This window comes from Microtus pennsylvanicus, chromosome 19, assembly GCF_037038515.1.
Source record: "Microtus pennsylvanicus isolate mMicPen1 chromosome 19, mMicPen1.hap1, whole genome shotgun sequence".
NCBI lineage: Eukaryota > Metazoa > Chordata > Mammalia > Rodentia > Cricetidae > Microtus > Microtus pennsylvanicus.
Window position 1 is genome coordinate 3161018 of NC_134597.1, and position 24799 is coordinate 3185816.

General features: G+C 43.8%; 2 protein-coding genes and 1 long non-coding RNA gene across 6 annotated transcripts in view; 1 reads left to right on the plus strand and 2 right to left on the minus strand.

The window, feature by feature from the left end:
* The window catches only part of Pon3 (paraoxonase 3), a 30728-nt gene extending 18385 nt beyond the window's left edge, over positions 1-12343 (minus strand). The window contains exons 1-3 of one of the 3 annotated variants that reach the window (XM_075953939.1): positions 12269-12343; positions 10530-10600; positions 3100-3155 (exon numbers count right to left, since the gene is read on the minus strand). Coding sequence is in view for 1 of the 3 variants with exons in the window: in XM_075953937.1 (XP_075810052.1) it covers positions 3100-3155; positions 10530-10600; positions 12042-12115 (201 nt within the window). In the remaining 2 variants the exon portion in view is untranslated. Of the gene's footprint in view, positions 1-3099; positions 3156-10529; positions 10601-11816; positions 11913-12041; positions 12179-12268 lie in introns of those variants that run through there. The other 2 variants (XM_075953937.1, XM_075953938.1) reach the window with 2 other exon arrangements.
* Positions 9714-12149, plus strand: LOC142838464 (uncharacterized). 2 transcript variants are annotated; one of them, XR_012908576.1, is made up of 3 exons: positions 9714-9805; positions 10607-10660; positions 11055-11833. It is a non-coding gene; the product is annotated as an uncharacterized LOC142838464 (long non-coding RNA). The 2 variants fall into 2 exon arrangements; XR_012908575.1 differs by lacking the exon at positions 9714-9805 and adding an exon at positions 11955-12149 and having other exon boundaries at positions 9813-10660; positions 11055-11807.
* Positions 12344-17010: 4667 nt separating the features above from the next.
* LOC142838463 (serum paraoxonase/arylesterase 2) overlaps positions 17011-24799 on the minus strand; it is a 31610-nt gene continuing 23821 nt past the window's right edge. The window contains exons 4-9 of the mRNA XM_075953940.1: positions 23975-24140; positions 23201-23327; positions 19955-20155; positions 19270-19351; positions 18417-18545; positions 17011-17797 (exon numbers count right to left, since the gene is read on the minus strand). Of these exons, the coding sequence (XP_075810055.1) occupies positions 17639-17797; positions 18417-18545; positions 19270-19351; positions 19955-20155; positions 23201-23327; positions 23975-24140 (864 nt within the window). The 3' untranslated portion in view covers positions 17011-17638. The remainder of the gene's footprint in view (positions 17798-18416; positions 18546-19269; positions 19352-19954; positions 20156-23200; positions 23328-23974; positions 24141-24799) is intronic.

Genomic DNA, 24799 nt, shown 5'->3' on the forward strand with positions numbered 1-24799 from the left:
CCTCATTACCCAGTCTCCTTTCCCTGGAATGAACATTCTACCTCCTGTATTGTGGAGAAGCTAATCTCCAGGTGATGCAGAAGTCTCCAAGTGTCTTCCTTGACTGCATTTCCTATTTCTCTGTCCGCAGCACCGGAGACCTGGACACTACAGAATGCCTCCTTCCTTCATGACCAAAAGTCAGAAGCAGAGTTCTGAAATAGAATTTCTGTCTTGATTTCTGCCTCTTAGACTTGTCTTCCTTCTGTTCTCATAACCCTTCCTCCCCTGTGCTCTCTCCTTATAGCTTTCGTTCATAAAGCTTCAGTTATTTCGTGTCCCTCAGTGATTTTGACGTATGTTTGCCCACAGCCTGTCCCTTGTGCTGTAGCTTACCCCCCCCCACCTCCACCCCCACCCGACTCCCTTCTAAGGTCAGCTTTCAACCAACTTGTTAAAAACCAAAGTGAAAGTCATCCCTGCAGCCCCTCCCTCTCAGGACGTCTGTTCTTCTCAGTTAAGAATGTCACTGTTCTGTCACACCATAGAATTCACTTCTCAGCTGCCCTCTCTCCAGCTAATCCATCAGTAAGTTCTTCGGCTCAGAGACTGGCAACACAAAAGAGGAAATGTTAGGGACATCTAGCCATACGGCTGCCATTCATGTACAGCCTCCTTCTGCCACACCATAAATACAAAAATGATCTCTACAAGTACCTTAATGTCATCTATCGTCTAAACAAAGAGACCAGAATGAAGAATATTTGATAGAAACAGGAGGAAGGCACTGCACATAAACTTCGCCTGGAATAAGAGTGTTAAGGAAACACTCTCAGAGGAGGCTGAGGGTTAGTTTCATGACGTTCTGTTGGTTAGAATTGGTGGCAGCAATCCTGCTGTATGCCAGTAACAGCACACAATTCCACTCCTACTACATGTCGCTGAAAATAACGACGGTCACTCTGAGGTATCGGCTTCTGATTTCCCAGTATGTACTGAAGGTATTTGTGGAGACTCACCGAACCCTTCCTTTGTCATTATTCATCATCAGACCTCATATGTCTAGTATTTTGCTGGGTGCCTGGGGGATTGGGACAATTGTCTGTATTCTGTTGATTATATTTTAAATAAACGCTGATTGGTCAGTAGCCAGGCAGGAAGTATAGGTGGGACAACCAGGCAGGAAGTAGAAGTGGGGTGAGGAGAGCAGGAGAGTCCTGGGAAGAAGGAAGCCCATTCCTCTGCAGTCCTGTCCCATCCACAGAAGAATGTGACTGCCTCACTGAATAAGGTACTGAGCCACATGGCTAGCATAAACAAGAATAATGGGCTAATATAAGTTATAAGAGTTAGTAAGAAGCCTGAGCTAATGGACCAATCAGTTTATAACTAATGTAGACCTCTGTGTGATTTCTATGGGACTTAATGACTGTGGTAACTGGGCAGGACAGAAAACCCCAATAACAGGGTATTAACAAACACATCCAAGTCCCAGCTTCAAGGAACTTAAAGTCACATGATGTCACAAGAACATATCAGGATAATGCGGTCCATCCACATCCAACAGCAGAACCAGAGAAGGCTTGCTGAGGAAGCCACATACCTCCACAGAGGTTTACTGAGAAACAGAAGTGAACTGGCAAAGTGGGAGGATGGGAGTAATCCTTGTCACTTTAGAAAGGCTAGGAATATGTATTTGCACAGAATAACTCTGAATCTGAACATTGCCAAGAGAGGCAAGCAGGTCATAGGAGAGACCCAGGAGAACAAGATATTGAATGCAGGAAGAGGAAAAAGAGCAAAGAGCTTAAATCCTAAGCTTCAAGCAGGAGTTGCTGAGTTGCAGAGCGATGCAAAGAGAAGGGTGCTGCCATCTCTCATGCACTGTTTGGGATGAGAATGCTCCCTTTCTGCTGAGCAAGAGCTGTGCAGCTCTGCTGCCGGGGAGGCATACGGCAGGAACAAGCATTTCCTAACAGCAAACACAGCTCCTAACTCTATGATAATCACTTTTGCAGGTCTGTCCAGCATAGCCCTGAAAATCAAACTTGACAGTAGAAAACTGAGGCCAATATAAAGGAGCCTTTCCAGATAGTTTTATCTTTGAGTTTGGAGGAAAAGTGAAGAAACAGAATACTGCCTCCCACCATCTAAAATTGACTGTGCCCTTCTCTGTAGTTTATCTGCCTACTTAAGAATCTGGAAACTTGGGCCATGCTTCCCTAGGATGCCTTACTTCGAGCCAAAAGTATTTAAATTTAGAATTTATGTAAGTTAGTGGTTTGGGGAAAATTGAATGTTTCTATATGCAATTATAGACACAGAAATTAATTCACACTAAAAGTGTGGTAAATCCAATTTTTCAAAATATTGGAACCAAACTGTGGATTTAGTTAGGAAGTAGAGTTTATGACTGACATGCACACATCCCTGGCTTCAATCTCTAACAAACCCACATGAACAACACCAGCAAGCAAAACCTCAGACCCTATTCCAATGTGCTATTAGCTTGGTAGATCCAGGACAATCTTCAACATCTAATAAACACATTGTTCTTTTATTTACTGATTTTTCCCCATCCCCTAGCATCGCTTCCTGGTCATTTAACATTTGTCAAAGTGGTACTGAGAACAAAATACACTTTCTTCTCTACTCATGGAAACTCATTGAAGGAATAGCTGGGAGTCCAAGTATTGATGTTAAACTCTTTAACTTCTAGCACTCCATACATAAGCAAGCATGACAAGAACACTGGTTAATGCAAAGATGACTATCAGACACTGAGGTACCACCCAATAAGGCAGTGATGAAACTGAGAAGCAACTAGACAGAGCTGAAGACCAGCCTGAGACTCCAACGGACATCAATGCTCTTTTCCAGAGACCGTAGGCAAGCATGCAGCTGCACACAGGAAGCTACCACAGGGGGCAGCCAGAGTCAGGTGTGCCTGCGGTGTTCTAATTAGCCTTCCAGATTGCACTTTGGCTTTTGTAGCTGACTGTTCTACCCAGAGGTGGGATGAACATGTAGGGGTCCATCTGGCATCTCAAGCTGGAAACGTTTAATGCCCTGTCTATGCTGCTATTGATGTGAGCATCAGACTGGTTGGCAAATACTCACAGTTGAGATAAAAGCCAGTCCACTAGGAAGTATATCAATATCTTCAGAGCCATTCTCTGCAAAAACACAAAACAGAAAATAATCACAAAAATGCATATGTGGAGCCTTCAAAGAAAAAGTTCAATGGCCTAAGCTTTTGAGTAATTTTCAAAAGCGCATTGATGGTTTCACCCATTTACTTGGGAAACTACTGTAATGTTCAGGAATCCCACTGATGGAGCTGCTGTTCTATTCGAACCCCTGAGTCCATCTCCACGAGCATTAAACTCCTCTTTACAATTCCATTTTTTTCTGAAGGAAAGTGTAAAACAAACTACCCTATAAAATGAAATTCATGTCCTAGGTTGATTCTTTAAGTTACAACTTGCAGGAGGTGTCCTGAGAAAGTCTTGTGTTGTTCCCTATAAAAGGCTGCTCCTCACAAACGGAATGAGAGAATTCAGGTATCACGGAAAAGCTTCCAGAGAAGTCTCCCTACCATGTCCCCCATTCTACAGCCTGTCAGATTGAAGCATACACAACCACAACGAGAAATTAGCCAACAGGTGATCCGTGTGATAATGGTCTTTCTTGGGACAGGTTGTGGCAGGAGATTTATTAGGAGGAGTTGGGTAAGTTCACTTCCTCCTTCGGAGCCTTGAGCATTTTCCGTGGAAAGGAGTATGCAATGTGTGAGTGGGATGGAGGGGAGGATGGGTTCTAGTAGAGAAAAAAACCTCCTAAGACTCGGGGGAGGGGCTGATTCTGGATGTGATGACTGTCTGATACAGCTAACTGTATTCTGCAGAATCGGAGTTCAGTCAAATGCTCCTGTGAAGATGAGACAGTCACACTATTTCATTGTATTCTCTCCCCTTGAGCCTGAGGGAACTCAGAAGCTGTCCTGACAAATGGAATGGGGTGAGTGTAATGCCATGTAACTTCCAAGGCTAAATGTGAGCCCTAGATGCCCTGGTGCAATCTCTCCCTCCTCTTCGTCCTTATGTTCCTTCTTCCTTTCTCTTCCTCCCTCTTTCTTCTATCCCATCTAGCCCCCATCCCCTCTCTCCAGGATGTACCTTGCATGCCCTGAAGTGAAACACAAAAGTCTGGTTTTTCAAAACCACAGAGCAATGTATGTAGAGAACAGAAAGATGGGGAGAAAAGCCAGAGGATCCCAGGTGCCTTGTTACCAACTTTGAGTCACCTTTGCTAATGCAAATGGAACAATTGGACTTTCTTCACGAAGCCCTGCCAATATCATAAGAAAAATAGCTAGGATTTTCTAGGTTTGTTTTGAGACAGGGTCTCCCTACGTAGTCCAGGATGGTCTTGACCACATGATCCTCCTGCCTCAGCCTCCCAAGCTCTAGAATTACAGCTATGTGTTACTATGTCCAGCCTTGTTGTTCAAACTCACTAAGTGTGGGGTGGTCTGTTATGCAGCCACACTAATTGGAACACACGGGAAATAGGTACCTGGGGAAACGGATTACTAGGTTGTCACTAGGCAACTGGGAGAGAGCATGGGTGGATGAGGACAAGAAAATTAGAATAAAGCTGAAGAAAAAGTAAATTTGAACCGATAGGACGGTGAGCAGCAAGTGCTGACAACCAGAGATGGGAGAAACTACCCCCAACTGGTAAAACTATCCAGAGCTTCCCATTTCCTAAGCATTTGGGTTGGTCAAGATTTACCCATCTCTGGTGCCCAGATGGCTTGAAAAACTTGATGCTCTTTCCATATGGAGTGAAATGCACACTGGGAAAACCCACACATCGAATAAAGCAATTTTCAACACCACAGGTTGGCTACTTCTCTGAGGACTCTTCCATCTCTCTGCTCGGTCCTTTGTGATCTCCTGTTGCCTTTATCTCTCACTCCGTTCTGAATAGAGAATAAGGTCTGTCTGCCCTTGCCTGTTTTTCCAGGCACAGCAAGCAACAGCTCAGCCTTGTGCTCTCAGGAGCCACCCCCGTGCTCTTGATTCTCTAATCTGCATAAGTCATTCCTGCAAGTTCAGACTTCTGCCGTCACCTGATGCTAAACACTCCACTGGTTCCTCATGTACAACAGCTTCCAAACAGAGCTAGAAGTTTCTTCCTTTCATATTTTCCATCTTTCAATGACAATGAATGGTGTCTATCCTCAGGTACCCAGAGCAGGGAACTGGGAGCTATCTTTACCACCTCCTTTCTCTTTCATCCCCCAGACATCACTTGTTTGTCATGTATGTTCTCTCAAGTTTCTACAATAGTTTCTTAATAGGTCAACTTTGTTCCCCTAGCCTATTGCCTGTACTGATATCCATCTTTCTCAACTGCCAAGTTGACCCTATCATTCCTTTGTCCAAAGCCTTCTAAAGGCCTGCGGGAGCTAGCGGTATAAACCCCATGTCCCTTGGCGGAGATTCAAATCCATCCACACCTTGGCCTAGGCTCAGTTCTCATTGATCCTGCCTTTCTGGATCAATTCTAGCTATGGGATGCTTCCTTGAGTAGTTTATGAATGACATTAGAGTCATTCATTTGTACACATGCACACACACACACGTCTTCCTCCTGGTTTACCCTTCCTTGCACCTGCCTTGCCCCTCGTGGTCTGCAAGGCATGGGGACACTGCTTCAGCTTTCCAAAGCTTTCCAAAGCTTTCCTGGCTTTAGCATCATCTTTATATGCAAACATTGCTGCCTGTGGGACCTTTATCATGACATTTTTCACACTGTGTCCCGTGTCTGCTTGTTAATATCCTATTTGACTGAAAGCTTTTTGGGAACAAGGCCGGGGTTTAATTCCGTGTCGTATCTGTGTATTCTACATAACACCTGCCTTTTTTTGTTGTGCATACCCTCGAGGCAAGCTCTTTCAACTTAATAAGTAAGCAGATTAGTAATTTGGACTTTCTCTCATTTCGGAGTTAAATGATATGGATGTTATCTCTGAGTACAGGTGTCCCGGTTTATCACGATTTGATTAGGAGATTTCAACTCCCCAAAGACATGAAAACGAAACCCATTCAGGGGAAATATTACCCTTCGTTCTGAATTCTGATCTTGCCAGTTCTCTCTGGAGTCTGAGCCATATCAGCAGAGGCTGCTCTCATTCAAGGAGGGAAGCAATGCGCTCTACAGAGATCCTACGGCACAGCCCGTCTGGGAATGCTCGGTGAGTTAGGGGCATGCAATGCATTTTTACTTACAGAATTTTCAACTTGAAGGCATTATCAATTCAAAACCCACATTGCAATTTAGCTTCTTGCTTAATTAACGGTTATACAAGATTTTCTGAGTTGTGTGATCTCTGACTTGGCTCCTCTTCTTTCCCAAATGCAGTTTTCTACATCTCCCATGATAGCATCACCCTGGCCTAACATGCAGCATCCAGGGGGGGCTCTGTTCTTTATTGCTTCCCCCAGAGCATGGATACTATTTCACTCCAAGGAGGGAAAGCAGCGTCAGCTGGACTGACAGCGTTTCCACTCCCACTTCCCACACACCTTTGTCTACACGGAACCGACGAGAGGAGTCCCAGGAATCTCATTAGCAGGGAAACAAGTTGGAGTGGAGCTGCAGGGCCCTGTCCTCTGGGTTCTCCTCAGTACACAGCTATGGTCCAACCCCTCAGTCACAAAGCTCTTAAAGAAGTAACTATTGCATCTCAGTCCTACCATGAGTTGCCATCACTTCAATAATTTCTTTCTTTCTTCAGTATTCCCCATAGTTCCCCAAGAGAGTGTCATTCCATTAGTTTACTACATGCAATTTTATTATTTTATATAGTTTATATAAGTTGTATATATAAATAATATATTTTATGTAAAATTATATGCTATTTATATAATTTTATCATTTCACACCTTGGGGAAATACCAGCTAAGTAAACAAATGGAATTCACTATGGAGTAGCAGCAATCCTGGAGACCAAGAAGGTGCAGAAAGGATGCAAGGCAGAAAGGCACTGCATACAAACCCGCAAATGTGAGAATCCTACCCACAGAGAACTCTGATGCAGGGAACTCATGTTTCAAGTGTAGCTTTGGTGAGATGCCAAGAGATGCCACATAACTTCCTTGTTGAAGGCATCCTCACCCTCATAGGCTTGGAAAACAAGACAAAGGTAATGCAAAAGGAAAGAATAGAGGTAGTGTTTACTGAAGGAAGAATTATTCGACCTTCCAAGCCTTCCTGTAAGAAAACTGAGCACACTTACAATCCCATTATTTGGGAATCCAAGGGAGAAGGATTCCATAGGGATGGTTACATAGAAGGCTGCGTATGAATAAAATCAGAGGATGCAAAAAAGAAGGAGGAGCCGTAAAGGAGGGAAGGGGAAAATAACCATACCAAAAAAAAGGATAAATTAATTTTGTAAATTTGCTCTTAGCTGAGGCTGGTGGCACAGCTGTAATCCCAGCTACTTGCAGGATCCAGGACGGCAGATTACAAACATAAGGCATGACTGAGCTATACAACAAGTCCAAGGCTAGCGTGAACAACTGAACAAGGCTCTGAGTTGTAGATGCAACCTAGGAGTAGGTTTTGGGCCCAAGCCCCAGTAAAACAAACAAGCAAACACACGCACGCGCGCACACACACACACACACACACACAACAAGTTAAAAATAAGTTAAGTAACAAACAAAATCCACCTGATTGTAAAGAAAAGCAAAGCAGAGCTTCCTTTACCTGTGTGCCTGCTGTGTCCTGCTAGAAGTCCTCCAGTGTGCCTACAGTGTTGCATGAAACCCTCTGCCGTGGAACAGTTTGGACTCCAGACTATTGTCTTCTTAGCTATCTCTATTTAAATACCTACTTGCCTTCTCTTGCTCAGTTTCCATTTAGTTAGTAATATTCTAGCTATTTACACTTTCTGTTGTAATAAGACTTTTCTGGAATGCTTAGAATAAAAACAATGTCTTGTCAGTAGATAAGACATTATATATCATATCAGCATTAGACAACAAAGACTTCAAAGCATGAAAGAAAAAAACCATCTCAGCCCTAATCTAGGTGAACATCTGGACCATCAGGCAACTAACGCAATCCCTCCGTGTGTCATTTCTTCCACACAGCACTGATAGCCACATTTGCTCTGTAGATCTGCGCTGGGAATAAGGTAGGTGCTTGCACAGGCGCCACACACCTTTGAAATGGGAACTTTGGTGTTCTGTTTTTCCTAATAATCATCAGTATTGTCCTATTATCAAATGGCCTGTAATCATCCTAGCATGCTCAGATCTTCAAATTTAAGATATAAAGGCTTGACAGATGCAAAGCACGGCATGGTATGATTTTCTTCATCTCTCCTAAGCCAGCTTCCAAATATTACAGCTGTTAGGGCCATCAGGGCATCGACCTCTGGCTACAATGTCAACTCTAGCTTTACTTTCTCAAACTCAGTTGACTTTTATAATTTGAGAATTAGAGCAGACAGAACAAACCCTCTAACCTAATTCCCCCTCTAAAATGCTTGGCATGCTCATGTTGTGAGATATATGCATGGTGAGAGAGAATATTACTCTCAATATTGCTTCTCAACCTGTGGGACAAGACCTCTTGGGCGAACCTCTATCTCCAGCACTGTTCACATTATGTATGAGTCATAACAGTAGCAAAATTATGAAGTAGCAACAAAAATAATTTTTTATGCTTGGGGGGCCACCACACCATGAGGAACTCTGTGTGTGTGTGTATGTGTTTCTTTTGTCATTTATTGGGGCTTGAACTCGGGGCCTCATTTTATAAGACTGAAAAGAAACTGAACCGAGTCACTATTGAGTGTCTGAAGACTTTTCTTATGAGCTGAGGAGGTATGTCTTAAAATCAAGCAGAACGCAGCACCCCAAGTCCTCTGTAGCCCCTTTAAATTCTGTAACTTGAGTGTCATGCGCACGGCCCTTGTTTAGGCTGAGACACACAGGGCACAGGTCAAACTGCTCTGAAGACACCTTGTGAGTTTCCACCTCGCGTTTGCTCCTTCCCCAGACTCTGGAAGCTGGGGGACAGGGCCCAACAGTCTCAGGGACTCACGTATGCTGCACAGGCTCACCCTCCCCAGCAGAACCTCTTGACTTTGGTTTCTAAAACACCAAGGTCACCTAGTTTCCACCTGGCAGCAGAAACCATATCTAAGAGCCTGGAACAGGGCTAAAGAGGTAGTTCAAGTGATACGGCACTTGCCAGCCTGGCCGAAGCCATGGCTCCTATCCCCATTACCACGCAAACTAGATGCTCTAGGGCAGCCCTATGACCCCAGCACTTGGGAGGTAGAGGCAAGAGGGTGAGAAGTCCAAGTCCGTGTTTGGTTATGTATTGTGTTCAAAGGCAGCCTGAGATACTTGAGAAACAGTTTCCAAAATAAAAACAAAGGATTAGAAACTGGGAAGAGGTAAAAGAATAGGAAACCTGTTTTGTTTTTTTAAAATATAAATACAAAGAAAAAAAAAAGAAAACACAAATTCACACCACAAAATAAGCTGTTTTAACTCATACCAATAAATCAGTCACAGTCTCTGGCCCTAGGGAGTTTGCAATCTGATAATGAAAGAGAACACCAGCTCAGAAATAAACCAAGGAGTAGGCGTGGAGTCAGCTGAGTCTCAGAGTGTTGTAAGAGTAAGAAGGAGTAAGAGAAGTAAGAAGAAGTAAGAAGAAGTAAGAAGAGAATAAGAAGAGGCTGCGGCTGACTTCAGTGAGCAGCCATGGGAGAGAAAATGCCACAGCACAGGTGAAAAAGGCACAGGGCACTTCTGGCGGACAGCGAGTAGAATCTGGCTGGCTTTTAGTTTTATTTTCCGGTAGCAAAACTGGAGGCTTGCAGCCCAGGTAAACATGGGAGCAGAGCCAAATAGGTGAGGCCAGTGGGAACAAAGGAGGCTGCTGCCCACTGGTCTCCTCTGGAAGCAGGGGGGACAAAGAGGAAGCCAATGCTCCCAGGAATTTTAACGGAACCTCCAGGGGATAATGGGCCAGCTGTGGGTTGAGGAACCATGGAGGGGATGGCAGGAGTGTGACGCTTATGTCAGTTAAGTCTGATTCTAAATAAACAACACTGGCCTTAGTGATGGAGAAAGGAAGCCTTCGATTTGAGAGGCTGGAGAGGTGACTGCAGAGTTGAGATCTGAGTATTTTTGAATGACATCTAGGCAGGCTGAAAGCCTGAATACATACGAGAAGTGCTTGCCTGAAAACATGGGAGGAAAGGATACCTGAAGCCAAGATTGTCAAGAAAGGAAGAACTAGAAAGGGGGGTATGGGGGAGCAGCAACCAAGAAGCAGTGAAATTCATCAGAAGATGGAGAAACGCCCTTGGCATGAGGTAGTCTAGGAACCATCATGTGCAGAAGTCATGCCGCCCGCCACGGAGTAATTCGGAATTAAATCATTTCCCAGCCCTTAGGGAAATGATGGAGAAATGCTGCTGCCTTCTCTCGGTTCTGTTGTGAGCTTACCGAGGCCTTCAATCAGGTGGCAGTGCTGAGGTTCTGTGGACTCGATCTCCCGTGTTGAACTAAATCTTTCTCTGCAGAGAACGGAAATCAACATGAGAAACCAGGTCAGAGGTCAGAGCGCCGCATCCCAGGTCAGTGTCAGAACAGACGTGGAAGCCCTCCAGTCCCTTTCCTCTTTTTATGGACAGCATAAGAGATAAGCAGGCAACGCCTTTGGTTCCTAGTTACGTAATACCTCTTACGTAAGCACTGCGCCCACAGAAGCTAACTTCCCAATTATCCCTGAAAGAATAAAGAATAGTTCTATACCAAATATAAGACCCCACTTGATGTTAGGCAGAAATGATCAATATTGTTCATTTAAATAAACAAAACAGCATTGCGTCATTTTCCTAGGTATTATTGATTATAAATCTGCACTTCCCCCCTCTTGCCTCCTCTCGTTTCCTTTGCCCTCGTTATTTCTGTGAGGTCTCCAAGGAGCTAAACCTGTAACTCTAGTTTACCCTTTGTCCTTTTCAACAGCTTATGCCGACTTTTATGGACCTGACAAAGCATAAAACTCTTAGCCAACCGACTTTCCAGCCAACCGCCCTTCTAAATATTAGGTATAACTTGAAATATTCACTAAGTTACATTCAAGAAGACCAAAGTTAGATCTCTCTTTCAATCGCTTATAAAGATGGGCTCTAAGAGATGGGCTGGAACTCGGTGGAGGCGCGGTTGTGACCCGAGCTGTACTAGACACAGGTGTGTGGACTTCCGACCCTTAAATTTACCATTTGACGATCCTGTCACTTGTTGTTTGGGGAGCGAGAGAAACAAGAAGCTCTCCCAAGCTGGGCTGGGAAGTGTTGCCAGCAGACATCAGGTGTCTGAACATACTGCAGCAGTGAACTGAGACCAGTCTCTCCTTACGGAAAGAATAGAAGCAGCGTGACAAGCGAAGGCCTTAGCCCCACCTAGGAATAAGGCTTTAAAAAACTTTAAAAAAAAAATTCTTTCAGGCCAAACTGACTTTGCTTGAGATGATTCTGGAATGGCTGTTTCTGCTGAACCTGCTGCTTCAAAATGTCCACCCACCTCCAAGCCAGTTCCCTCCACAGGGTACAGCTCTCTCTCTTCCTCTAGTGTGGAATGGGATCCCTAAGCCTGCACTTTCAGGGTCTGGGTCAGCTAGAAACATCGAGCTGCAAGGATGGTCCCCTCCCCCAAGTTCAGCACTTCTGAAGGACTTCAGTGTTTCGCCCGGACAATGTAGCAGAAGACTTGGAACAGGTACCTAACCTTTAGCAATCCAGTGTGGGCTTTCCTACCCCGGCAGCCTCGAAAGGCAAGAAGCAGTCCCCTTTTTGAGTCATTTTCAAGAAGTTGAGGCGGTGGCACTGAGGACTGGTTCCCAAACTGCTCTTTTGCACCAGCTAGGAAGTTGGAAGCAGGTAGTCCTTGACCTAACTTGGACCAGAAAAAAAAAAAAAATCTGAAGACGTCTCCGTGGAGGTGTCCACTCACCTAAAGGTCAGAAGCCTCTCCCCTATTAAGGCCAAGCTGGCCCCCAGCAAGGTCAGCACCACTAGCTTCCCCATGGTGTCTGGGTGCCTAGCAGCGACGAGCCTATTCCAGGAGCTGCTCCGGGAGGGGAGGAGCAGGGATGGAGGGGTGGGGATGGGAATGGGGGGGGGGCGGACACGATGTGGCCCCGCCCACTGCTCTTTCCCTTGTGCCCCGCCTGCTCCTACCTGCAGGTTTGCTAATCCCCTGGAGGTTGGTCAGAAGTTGCTGGGTGTTTGCAGTCTCTTGCTCCAAGGCTCAAGGCTACATTTTCGTGGCGGGGCTTCTAGCCACTTCCCTGCTCGTGTTTCAAGGAAATTTTTGTTCTTGGGAATTCAAGGTCACCTTTGCAAGCGAGCTGCAAAGTCATCTTTGAACTCTGGTCCAAGGCCACTTTCAGGCACAGGGTCCAAGTCAACTACACGAGGGTGTTCAGAGTTCAAGGACACTTTTCTGCGTGGAATTCGGGACTCAGAAGACTGTAGTCCGAGGTCGCGAGTTGGTGACCTCTGGTTAAGAGCAGCCAAGCTCTTGGTGGCTCTCACGGAGTCCGTGCGGGGTGGCGTTTGTTTCTTAAAGCCACAGAACCTAATTGCCTCAGCTCCACCTGTGGACGAAGGTGGGGCGAGCTGCTTGGAAGTCCAGAGTTCATAGACAGAGCTTGTGGGTTCTGGCAGGCAAGATATACGAGGAGAAACTGATCCTGAAATCCCCTAAAGGGGAGGAAATACTGAAAGCCAAGCTCCTTCTCCAGGAAACGGAGCTCTGGACTTTTTGTCTCCGGACCTTTGCCATCAGGATGCTGTACATGGTGAGAGTCTATCTTTCTGGATACCTGGAGGATGGCCGGAATACAATAAAAAGGACCTAGTTTCCGTGGGAGATTCTTGCTATTCTTTCCTGTGGACTTCAGGTCTTTCTGGTGAAGAGCAGACTTCCCTCTCATATAAACAATATTGCCGGAGATTCTGAAGATGGCGGGACACTTGAGGGGTTTAGGGAACACTGCACCTTCAAACGTCATCTATTTTTATTTTCTAACAGGAGGTAGCAGCAGAAGAATTCAGTTTTAAAAATAACATTTTTTTTAAGTGTGGAGATTTTATAGGACTAAAGATATCAAGAAGAAGGTAGCCCTTGTCATATAGAATCCCTGTGCATGATATTGGGTGATGGACAAAAGGACAATGGCTCAGCAGTGTAAAGACCAATTACGGCTCCTGCAGAGGACCTGGGTTCAGGAAAAATGTTACGACATTAGTTCTTCCTGAGGAGGTGTCTTGGCACCAGGCAGCTCAGTGTGCCCAGTACACAGTGTGCTAGTCACTTACGCCTTTCAAGAGTTTATTCTCTAGCTAACCAAAGAGCAAACAGACCCAGGTATTGAGCCTGCCCTGGGGGGAGGGCACGAGGATGTTTAGGGTATAAAGACGCAGGTGAGAGCGACTTGGAAGTAAGAGCACCAATAGTCAATGTATCTGTCTTCATGACCCTTAATGGAACACATGACCATGCAGTCTTTAGCAGGTCTGGGTGTAGCATGTAGGGGCCCCAGTGTTAAAAGTTCGGAAGACGTGGCATTCAACTCCCAGAAAAGTAATTAGGGCAACCATTTTCATTATCCAAGTTGTCACCTACAAAAATATTACTAGCAGACTAATAAGCAGTTGTGTAGTTTTCAATACCAGTGCTTAGGAGCATCAACTTGAGCACTCAGGACGCTAGGATCGGAAGACCAAATGTCCAAAGCCAAGCTGGGGCTAGATAGTCTAGTGAGATACTGGTTCTGGTTTTGTTTTAAGCGAAGCTGGGGGATTTGAGGGGAGCAATGGCATTTCCCCTGGATACCGTCCTCTCCATACTTTGAATGTTTAAAATTTTATTTTGTTTTCTGTTCTAACCAGAGGCACAATTTCTTGAAATATCAAGTTCTAACCCATGGGAAGCCCGACCTCTTCTGAGGAGTGGATGGGGAAGGGAGTAGGAATCAGGATAGCGATGTAAAATGAAGAGAAGGATTGTATTAAAAAATCTTAATAAAAAAAAAGAATAGCAGGTCTGGGAGCGTGGGTAGCTAACGGAGCATTTGCCTAGCGTTATGGGGCCCCGAGTTTGATCTCTAATACTACAAAACATAAGACTAAAAAGATCTGAAAATATTATTATGAAAAGTCAGCGGTGGAATATTTTTCTGTTTTATACAGGAATGGCCAGAGTGGTGGTTCAGCAGTCAAGAGCACTGGCTGCTCTTGTAGAGGACCCAGGCCCAATCCCCAGCACCAAATGGCAGCTTGTAGCCTTCTGTCTCTCCAGACCCAGGGTGTCTGATGTTTTTAGTGGTCTCCCTGGACACTGCATGCGTGTGGTGCACAAATATACAGCCATGAAAAACACGAATACATTTTAAAACAAAAAGAATTCTCATCTATAGGAAAAGGCCAATGTCTTTAAAGAAAACTAAAGGCAAAAAAATTCAGTGAAATGTAGTTCTCCTTACATACCTAACAGGGCATATTTTATTCATCCATCCATCCATTCATTTATTCATTCACTGTATAGCCCCGGGTGGCCTGGAACTCCCAGAGATCCACCCGAGTCTGCCGTCAGAGTTCTGAGACTCTGAGTGCATAATCACATCCGGCTTCTTGTAACAAGAGAATGAAAATTGAACACATTGAAAGAAAACTTGTGAAGAGCAAGAGCAAACAAAGCTAAAAGGACATTAACGTGATCTCCCGGGCCTTTTCTTCACACATGCAGAGATTCTTCCTTGAAAATTGTGTCTGAATGAGAAGTGCAAGAAGCTGCAGGCAGGCCGCTGAGCTGGGTTGGCGCTGTGACTCCTCCCCTGCTTCCCTGCACAGCAGTCACCAGTCAGTCTGCTCCATTCAACACACACAGGAACAGAGCAGTCAAGACCTCGGGAAAGGATGTCTTCAGAGCAGCTGCCAGGAGTGAACCACCCGTGCAGAACACGAAGAGGATTCACGTAGCTTATCTAGGTTTCCTTGCTCCTTACAGTACACACTCGTGTCGGTTTCCTAAAAGACCTGAGGCTTCATCAAGAGGAGAGAAGAGTGTCAGCGAAGGCTGAAGAGGTGGCTGGGTGGGTCAGGTGATCTGCAAGAGGTCCTGAGTGGGAATCTCCAAACCCACACAGAAGCCGGGCATAGCTGACTTACCTGGAACACCAGTGCTAGTTCAAACAGAAACGTTTAGGTTCGTGAAGACACCTGTCTTAAGGCAATAAAATGGAGAACAATAGAGGAAGATGGGTGATTGACCCCCTCTAGCCTACACACACACACACACACACACACACACACACACACACACACACACAAACAAACATGGCGGCCGGGGGGCGGGGTGCAGGGGTGGAGACAAACAGACAGAGAAAACCTGTGCCCCAAATGTATCCCCTAGCAGTGTCGTTCCCGTTGGATAATGATGACTTCATCGCCACATCGTTTCCCTCAGAATACGATCATAAAAAGGTCATCATAAATTAATATACATTATAGTTACAGCTTGATAAAGTAATCCCTCATACCCATCGATACCCCAAATCAGGATTTACTCAAACCTTTCGTGTCCGCCTAAGATGGACAAGGCACGTGCTCATTAACGCGCACCCACTTTTGTACCAATGAGACTTTGAATAAATTAAGTGGAAAGCACTTTGCTTGTTATCTCTCGCGCGCTGGCATTTCCTATTAATGCGTCCTGTTAGATACGGAGCCATTGTTAACATCTCCTAAAATCGCAAACATTCCTTTCTTGGGTTGCGCCCTTAGATAAACAATATTTAATCTCGCCTTATTCATCTGTGAACACTCCCGTCCCCTCATAATAGAAGCAGCAAGAAGCATTCACTTCCTAGGCCTGAAATACACCCCCAATTTATTCTTGACACAATAAATAGAAAATAATAAATAACAGAAATATATAAATACAAATTACAAGCTAAATGAACCACAGACCAAGTTTAAGAATACTTCTGCAATTTTCATCCTAAAGCCATTAAATCATTTAACACAGCACAGAACGCACTATATACACAAGGGACTGGGTAACTCCGAAGCACGGGTTCCATGGCAGTAGCTCCATCTAATTGCTAATGGCACAGGGTCTGGCATTAGAAGCAGATTGATATTCACCCTCAGGAGGTATGTGACCTTGACCGGCTGTGAAAGGTTAACAATGATACAATATCGACATCTATTCCCTCTAGGCTGCAATTAGGATTAAGTGGAATAATGAGAGTAGTGCTTCCCAATGGCTGGGCATCTGAGAACTAGCCGCTTCCCAGTGGCTGGGCATCTGAGAACTAGCCGCTTCCCAGTGGCTGGGCATCTGAGAACTAGCCGCTTCCCAGTGGCTGGGCATCTGAGAACTGTCAAGAGTCCTCTTGATAATGAGGAAGATGGGGAAGTGAAGCAAATGACTTTGTAGGCGACAATGGTGATTTATGTGAAAGTCCTTTATAATAAGGTTTTAATAAGTGTAAGTGAAAGAAGCATATGAAAATCTCTTTAGGACTCTTTTTGGAGCTAGAGGGGAAAAAATGTTCCTCCTGTGATTTTGGCACCCTTAGCCCTCATGTAGTATAGTGCTACCTACCCAAGCAGACTTGGACAGCCGATCTCACCTCTCCTGGCTTCTGTCATAGTTCTGTTCACTGAATAGGTAAGATATAAGATGTCAACTGCAAGCCTTTATCTCCTCTTTGTATTGAAAGTAGGCTTCTATTTAGGAAGAGAACCTACAGGAGATGCCTTAAGAATTGACAATCTGTGGACCGGGTTAGTGGGTCTTTGTGAGTTTGAATCCACCTTGGTCTGCACAATAATTTCCAGGGCAGCCAGAGCTATGGGATGAGATTCTGCTTCAAAGAAAGGGTGACTGAATAAATCTCTGAGCTACAGCATTCAGTTGATTTATTTTATTTTTTTCCATAGAAGAGCTCCATTACATTCAGCTTTCGTGAGAAATTAATATGGCCACTCCTGTCCAACCAAATCCCTTGAAAGTCCCTTCCTTCCTGTTCTCCTGAGAGTCTACTTCAGGAATTAAACAGAAACAAAGCCTGGATTTTGGTCAGTCTTGACTGCAATTCTAACTTGTAAGCCAATAAACAGACCTGTAAGTAGAGATCATGACATTGTTACCCTATCAGTAGTCCTGAGCATGCACAACGGTCCCAGTATGGGGACCCGGGCCGCTGACTTTACAATACATCCTGTTCCAGTGGGCTCCTACAGGGTGGGAAGTGACGTCCCTCTGTGCAAAACACATTCACTTTATTCAAAAGCAGCTTTGTTCTTGTATTGGCATTTTAAAAAAAATACAATAATATTTAAAAAAAAAATAACGGTCATTTTCTTTTGGTGTCAAAAGCGCATCAGAATTGTGGGCCTTTCCTTATTGAAAAAAAATGAACTATGTATGTGGTATAGTCCTAGGTTGGTACTGTTGGTTAAATTCCCTCAGAATTAGCAGTTCATTAAAAGATTGTTTTGCTACAACTTATGGCACTTGCATGCCAAAATTACAATTTAGAGTTCACAGTACAAGGCTTTCTGGTATAAAGTGCCTACAAGAAGTTTTCTATCATATATGGTCGCCACGGAACTTCCCTGGAGGACAGATCCATTGTTGATATACACTGTAGACACAGATGGCTTCTCGGATAGAATGTTCTGGATGCGGAGAACCTATGCAGGAGATAAGAAGTATTAATAAAGAACCCCACACAGCCATTCCACTCAAACACCAATAATCCCTTGTCTTCCCCAAAGACACATGATTAGGAAGGCATGCTGCTGCAAACAGCAGTGACCAATCTCCTTAATGCTTAAATTAATGTACTTTCTCCTGCCTCCAAAGAAAGGACTTTTTAAAGCACCTAGTCATGCCATGCCAACACAGGATTTTGTGTCATTAGAGCGATTCAGCATTGATGGAAATAGACGCCAACCACTGTGCTCGCTTTGACACTACTTCCACAAAGCTCACGTCATGTGGCGAGTTGACAATAAACCAGATATTTTTAAAACTGCCAGTATACCACATGAGCAGAACCCATATCTTTACAAAAATGACTTTTGACTAGTTTCCACCATAATTTAATTCATCAAAAGATTACTTTTCTCAAAGCATTTGAACAATGTAACATTCTGCCAATTATTGGCTTAAAGCAATTACAAAACTACCTCCCAGGTTTATTGTGTTATTGGTTTAAAAGAACTAACAAATCATCCTGGTGACAGTTTATTGCATTATTAGTTCAGAGGACTTGAATAATTAAGGTTGAAAAACTCAAAATATACAAACCTCTGACGATGGAGGATGGTTTGGGTCATACACGAAGAGCTTCTGGCCATTAGGGTGACAGCCAACCCAGATGTCACCCGACGAAGGATCAATAGATAAATTGTCCACCAGTGTGCCCAACTGCAGAACCTTAAAAAGAAATAATGTCAATATCTAATTGATGCAAGCAACCTGATTAAATAATTTAGAGCTAACCTTTCCTGTTTCTATGGATGTGGGGGCATTAAACACGTTTCCCTGCTCCTGCCCTTCCAACAAGGATATCACTTAAAATAAACTTAATGAACTGGCTTAAAGCCATTCTTCATCTTCTCTGAAAATACAAAACCTAGGGTGATAGTCCATCTGTCCAAAAAATAAAAATAATGAACTTTTGTTTTAAGAGATACACAATGATCAGTTAGCTTAAGGACAGCTATCAAAGCAAGACAGGAAATTCTTAATCAACCTAAAATATGTGTTTATTGAAAATAATAATGGTGGGAAAATCAATTTCTACCTCCATTTATTATTGAAAAAACTGAATGCACATAAATCTTCATTTGAAAACTCAACTATTTCTTTCAACTGTGAAAAGTCTTATTGGGATTCATTAGATGTTGTCAATACCTCACGGGACAGTCCTAAACCTGATGCCAATATCACTCAATCCACTGCTGGCTGCAATCACTGTCTGTCCTAATGGCAGCTGCCAACAGATTTGTCTTGCTGGAGGGAGGGAATATTGAGAAACATAGATGACTCCCCTGTCTGTACCCATGCTGCGTTTCAGTGTGATGTTGTTACAGTTAGCCCAGCTAGAATAGCACATAGAACAATCAATGAACGTCTACACAGAAAACTAAATACTTACCTTTACTTGAGTTAAATTCATATTAGGTTGTTTTTCCAAAACATGGATTTCATGAGCTAGTATGTCAGCAACGTAGACATACCTGTTTAGAAAAGACACTGGTTAACACTTCCTGCTAACAGAGATGTCTTAATGCAGCAGGAAAGAGAAAGTCCTGAAACCTGCTGAGGGTTTCATCGGGATGCGCAAGAGAAATGCTTGATAAAGGTCAACTTTTATTTTTCTTTGTAAAAGAAAAAAGGCTTTCAAAATCAGTTTAGTGGTGCTATAGCAATCATGGGCTATTAAATTAGTTTTCAAGAGGTTTGTAAGAAAACATATTAATTGAATATATATTTCACAATATTTGCCACTGAAATAACAAAAAAATGGTTGTATAAGAAAAAGCAAGTATCCATCAACAAGAAAATGGTTAAACCAGTTTAGAATTGTCCTTATGATAGAATAATACAGTCAGTAGAATGACATTAATTAGTTAGAAAGTTTGTTTTGAAGGAGTTTTAGAACCTGAAAATTTTCCTTTTGTCTTCTATTTAAAACATCAAGTCATTCTTCTATAGTGTTATTTAATATGAAAACTATATTGCTACGTATAAAATTAAAAAGGATATATTGGAACCTAAGGGATTTGTTTATCAGGACAGTTTATTTAGGAGAAGTGAAGATACTGCGGAAGGAGCTGTACTTTTGGTCAGGTGAAATATTGATCCCATTGGCTGAGTCGAATCCTTCTGCCACCAGTTTCACTTCATCGGGACTGTAGTAGACAACATTTGCCCAGTGTAGGTTCAAGTATGTCTCCAAATACTTCAAGAAAGGATCCGAGAAGTAGTGGTCATTGGTGGCATAGAAGTGGGCTGGCCCAACCGCTATGATGTCATTCACACTGAAAGAGAAAAATAGCATGGGGGAGGAAACCAGAAGCACAGATTAGAGGGCTGTCCTACAATCGGGGGAGGGGTTTCCTAAGGGAAGGAAAGCTATAATCACAGGGCGATGGTCCAGTAGATGTGATCTAGAGCCACAGGCAATGCGCTATGGTGACGACAAGGGAGCAATACCATACAGTACACGGCAACGAGAGGACAAGCCCTTTGGCAGCAATGGCAGGATGCTTTATAGAAGGAAAATATCTAGCCAAGGTGCAGGGGCACACACGTAATCTCAGAACTTGAGGAGTAGAAGAAAAAGGAACTTGAGTTCAAGCTCAGGCTCTCTCACACACACACTGAAACTCTATTTCAAAAAAAGAAGGAGGAAGAGGAGGACGAGGAGAAGGAGGAGGAGAAGGAGAAGAAGGGAGGGGAGGGAGGGAAGGAAAGAAGGAAGGAAGGAAGGAAGGAAGGAAGGAAGGAAGGAAAAAAGGAAGGAAGGAAGGAAAAAAGGAAGGAAGGAAGGAAAAAAGGAAGGAAGGAAGGAAAAAAGGAAGGAAGGAAGGAAGGAAGGAAGGAAGGAAGGAAGGAAGGAAGGAAGGAAGGAAGGGAAGTGTTCTTCCCCGGTAGGTCAGGCTGGCTTGGAACTCACAGTGTAGCTGAGAAAAACCTTGGATTCCTAGTATTACAGGTGTGTGCCATCGTGCCCGGCTAAGAGCATGTTTTCTGACATGAACATTACAGTTTTAACAACTGCCTATGAAGACAGGTGTGGAGCTGCACAGGCCCAGACTCTCAGTAGGCTGTCAGTCACATCTATCCCACCCTCATTTATTCCGCTGCTGGACTTTCCTGAGGCCCCTTGCTTAGTCATTAGTCAAACTAAGGTTGACTGTTCAATTTCTACCTGCCTCGCAAAGCTGCCAAGCCGGCAATGAACAGACATTCAATAAACACTTGCAGAGGGACAGATGATGAAATAGTCAGAGAACAGTGCTTCAAGAGGGAGATTGATATGCTAAAAACAATTACCGTTTCCAACCAGTTAGGCATGGGCGTCATTAAATTGAAATTCCAATTATCTTATGCAAAAATTTCTGAAAAAGCTGCTTTCTTCTCTGTCAAATGAAAAATACAGAGCTACAAGGAAGGTTTCTTTTCTTTTCTTTTTTGTAAAAAATTTAGACCCAGCCTGACTAGTAATCATACTCCTGTTTATATGATGTGCGTTTGTGGAAGAATGGCTGGATGCTGCGTGCTTATAACCTAGAAAGGGAAGTAAAGATTAAGAAATATCTATCATGTTTAAATTTAAATCAGGAGTCTAGTGCAAGCTGAGCAGGAGTTCACGGGTCCCCTTCCTTCGCACTCTCCATCAGTGTCATTTTGGGAGTGGTGGTCTCCTTCCAACTCGGACACTCAATTCGGCAGGGGCATTAGCCCACAGCAACCACGAACCCCCTGAGTGTGCCTTGTAGAAAGCATGTGAGTCCCACTGAAGAGAAGCTACTACTCCGGGGAAGGACAGGATTTGAGATGAGGGTAACAGTCTTGAAAAGTGGCAGGGTTTATCTTCTGTTCTCAGACCGGGCTTGAAGAGAGACACCTGAAGTCTGGAGTTTCATCATTTCTCCAGGGAGTTCATTCGGAACACGAATCATTCTAAAAGGTGACATCGGCTATACTTTCCCTTACCTACATGGAAACATACGTGCACACACACACACACACACACACACACACACACACACACACGCACGCACGCACGACAGAGACAGAGAGGTAGGGAAAGAGACGGAGACAGAGATGTTGAGTGGCCTTTATCTAAAATCCTTGGGAGACTAGAAGTATTTCTGATTTTTTGATATTTGCAGACATAATGAGATCTCTCTTGTGGATGGCACCCAAGTCTAAACATGAAATTCATTTACATTTCACATAGACCTTAATTTTATAATATTATATATATTAGTTTCTTTTTTCATCTTTCTATTGATTTTATTGAGCTATACATTTTTTCTCTGCTCCCCTTTCTTCCTCTCCCCTCCCCTCCAACCCTCTATCTATATTAGTTTCTTTCTTTGAGAATTGCATATATTTTTACAATTTATATTGATTATATCAATGCTTACTATCTCCTTCTTGGACCTCAATCCCCACAATGTTTCTCTCCCAAAATATATGTTCTCTTATTTATTTTATTTTTTAAAATTCACTGAATCCAATTAGTGCTGTCTGTATACCAGGAGTGTGGGACCATCCACTGGAGCATGGTCAATCTATGAGGGGTCACACCCCTCCCCCAGGGACTAACTGCCAATAGATTCTCAGCAAGGGCTGAGGTCTCTTGAATCTATTACCTTCCAGGCTAGAATGCTAACTGCCTGATACTGTGCGGGTTTTGTACGCGGAACCACACAATGCTTTAACATATATATGGAAGAAAATGTCATGTTGTGGAATTTCTGCCTGTAGCATCATGGCTCAAAAAGAGTCAAACCACAGGGCATCCCAGACTTTGGATTTCAGTTTGGAAATGCTTAACCTTCTTAATACACATCAACATTTATAAACTCCCAAACTACATATAAGATATCATATGTTAGACTCTATATTGTGTATTAGCTAACGTAGACGAGCCCTTACAAAAGACAAATCACCCAAAATAATGAGTGTCTGGAAATGTCAGCAATAGGGGATGAGAAAATAGCAGGGAGCAGAGAGACTGCCATGCTTGCTTGAGGAGACGAGCTCAATCCTCACAAGTCATGGAGAAAAGCCAGATGTTGTAGCACATGCTTATAGTTCCAGGGTGGGTGGAAACAGCATCTGTGGGGCTCCCTGGCCACCCAGCTTATTTTACTAGGTATAAATCCCTGGGCAATGAAAGATTGTCTCAAAAACAAGGCAAATAACTCCTGTGAAATGACACCCAAGGCTGTCCTCTGGTCCACACACGCACGCGCGTGAACACACACACACACACACACACACACACACACACACACACAGACATGTCAGAGATAAAGAGACAAATGAGGAGGACAAAAGGAAAGCACCTTGGAAGGAGCTCATGTTTAATTGTCTTCAGGTGCAACAGAGAATTTTCTTCTTCTTCAAATTTAAAAATTTCCACTGTATTCTTGAATTCTGGGTGGTTCACAACAAAGAGATAAACTGTGTCATCTAAAGGATGGAAGGAGCAGAACTAGTTAGTTTAGAAGACATAGACACAGGACCCATGGGCAGGCAGTGACACTTGAATACCGTGGGCATGGGAAGGTTGGAGGCACAAGCTTTCCATTACCCTACTGGATCATTTTCCTTGCTGTCCTTCTGACATTGGCCTGGCCTTAGTTCTGATCACTGGTCTCCTGACCTTTAAGAAGGAGGGGGTCCCCACTCTATATACAGAATTCATGCATAATGTGTTCATAGGCTCAATCGGAAATACAGCTCTTTTTAATTCAGTGGTCACAGGTATATGAAAAGGTCAGGAAATCTAAACATTCTTTTGGTTGTTAACTGCTAGACATTTCAAAATGCAGCATGATGTACTGACAGCTTAGGAGACTTGTGAACAAGGGGCTGCTAGGGAGACATGGACTTGTTTCGTTAGAGCATTGTCCCCTTCGTGTGTGGTGTGTGTGTGTGTATGTGTGTGTTATTATATGTGTGAGTATGTGTGGGGGGGGTTATTATATGTGTGTGTTTATATGTGTGTGGTGTGTGTGTATGTGTATTGTGGTGTGTGTGTGTGCGCTTCAAAGTTATTTTCACAGCTTCCATGAAGCAGTGTGTGTTTCTTCACCTTGGTAGCTCATAGCTCTTACCATCATCTATGAAAGTGCTAATGCCGTGCGGGTTAAATGAAGCCAAATCGAAGCCCCAGCTGATTCTTAATTCCAGGGCCCTGGGTTTTTCTTCCTTGAGATCCATCATCAGTATTCCTCCGGGCTTATCTGGTGCAAAACTGTGGAGCCCAGGAAACTTGAGGCCCTTTGGAAAGAGTGGGAGGAAGAATCAAACAAAAAGGCGTAGGCACCTTCCTGAATTAGGTATGTACCGCACATGGATGGCGAGCAGAACCTTTAGCTAAGGTTGGTGGCATAGAGCCACAGATACAAGAAAAAGGTGGGGTGGACAGTTAGGAGCACAAAGGAAACAGAACAAAAGGACAAATGAGAATGGGGGCTGGAGAGGTGAACGACAGGCAATTTTGTTGAGCTCGGACAGATACTTCAGTTCTGTTCTCTTGAAGAGCCACAAAACGGGCGATGGACTAAGCCATTCCAGGCAGAACTGAGGGTCAGGAGAGCAGATACAAACTGTGAAATTCCTCACAGCCCAGGCCTGCTCTCTGCAGGAGGCAGGAAGGTTTGAGCAGAGCAGACCATAGGTCAGCAAAACAAAAGGTTATGAAAAGGTAACCTGTTGGCATTACCTTTAAAGGACAACCCTTCATGCAGAGATTGGTAGTTCACGCTGCTCTCCATGGCTCCCCCACTGACATTTCAGGATCAGGAAAATAGCTCTTTTGCCTCTGCCTTTGCTTCCCTGATATCTGTGTTCCCTCTGCAGCTATACTGTGGCGGATTATGACAAACCTTCAGCCGAAATGCTTCCTCTCTCAGTCTGGTTCCAAGAAAGGATCTTAG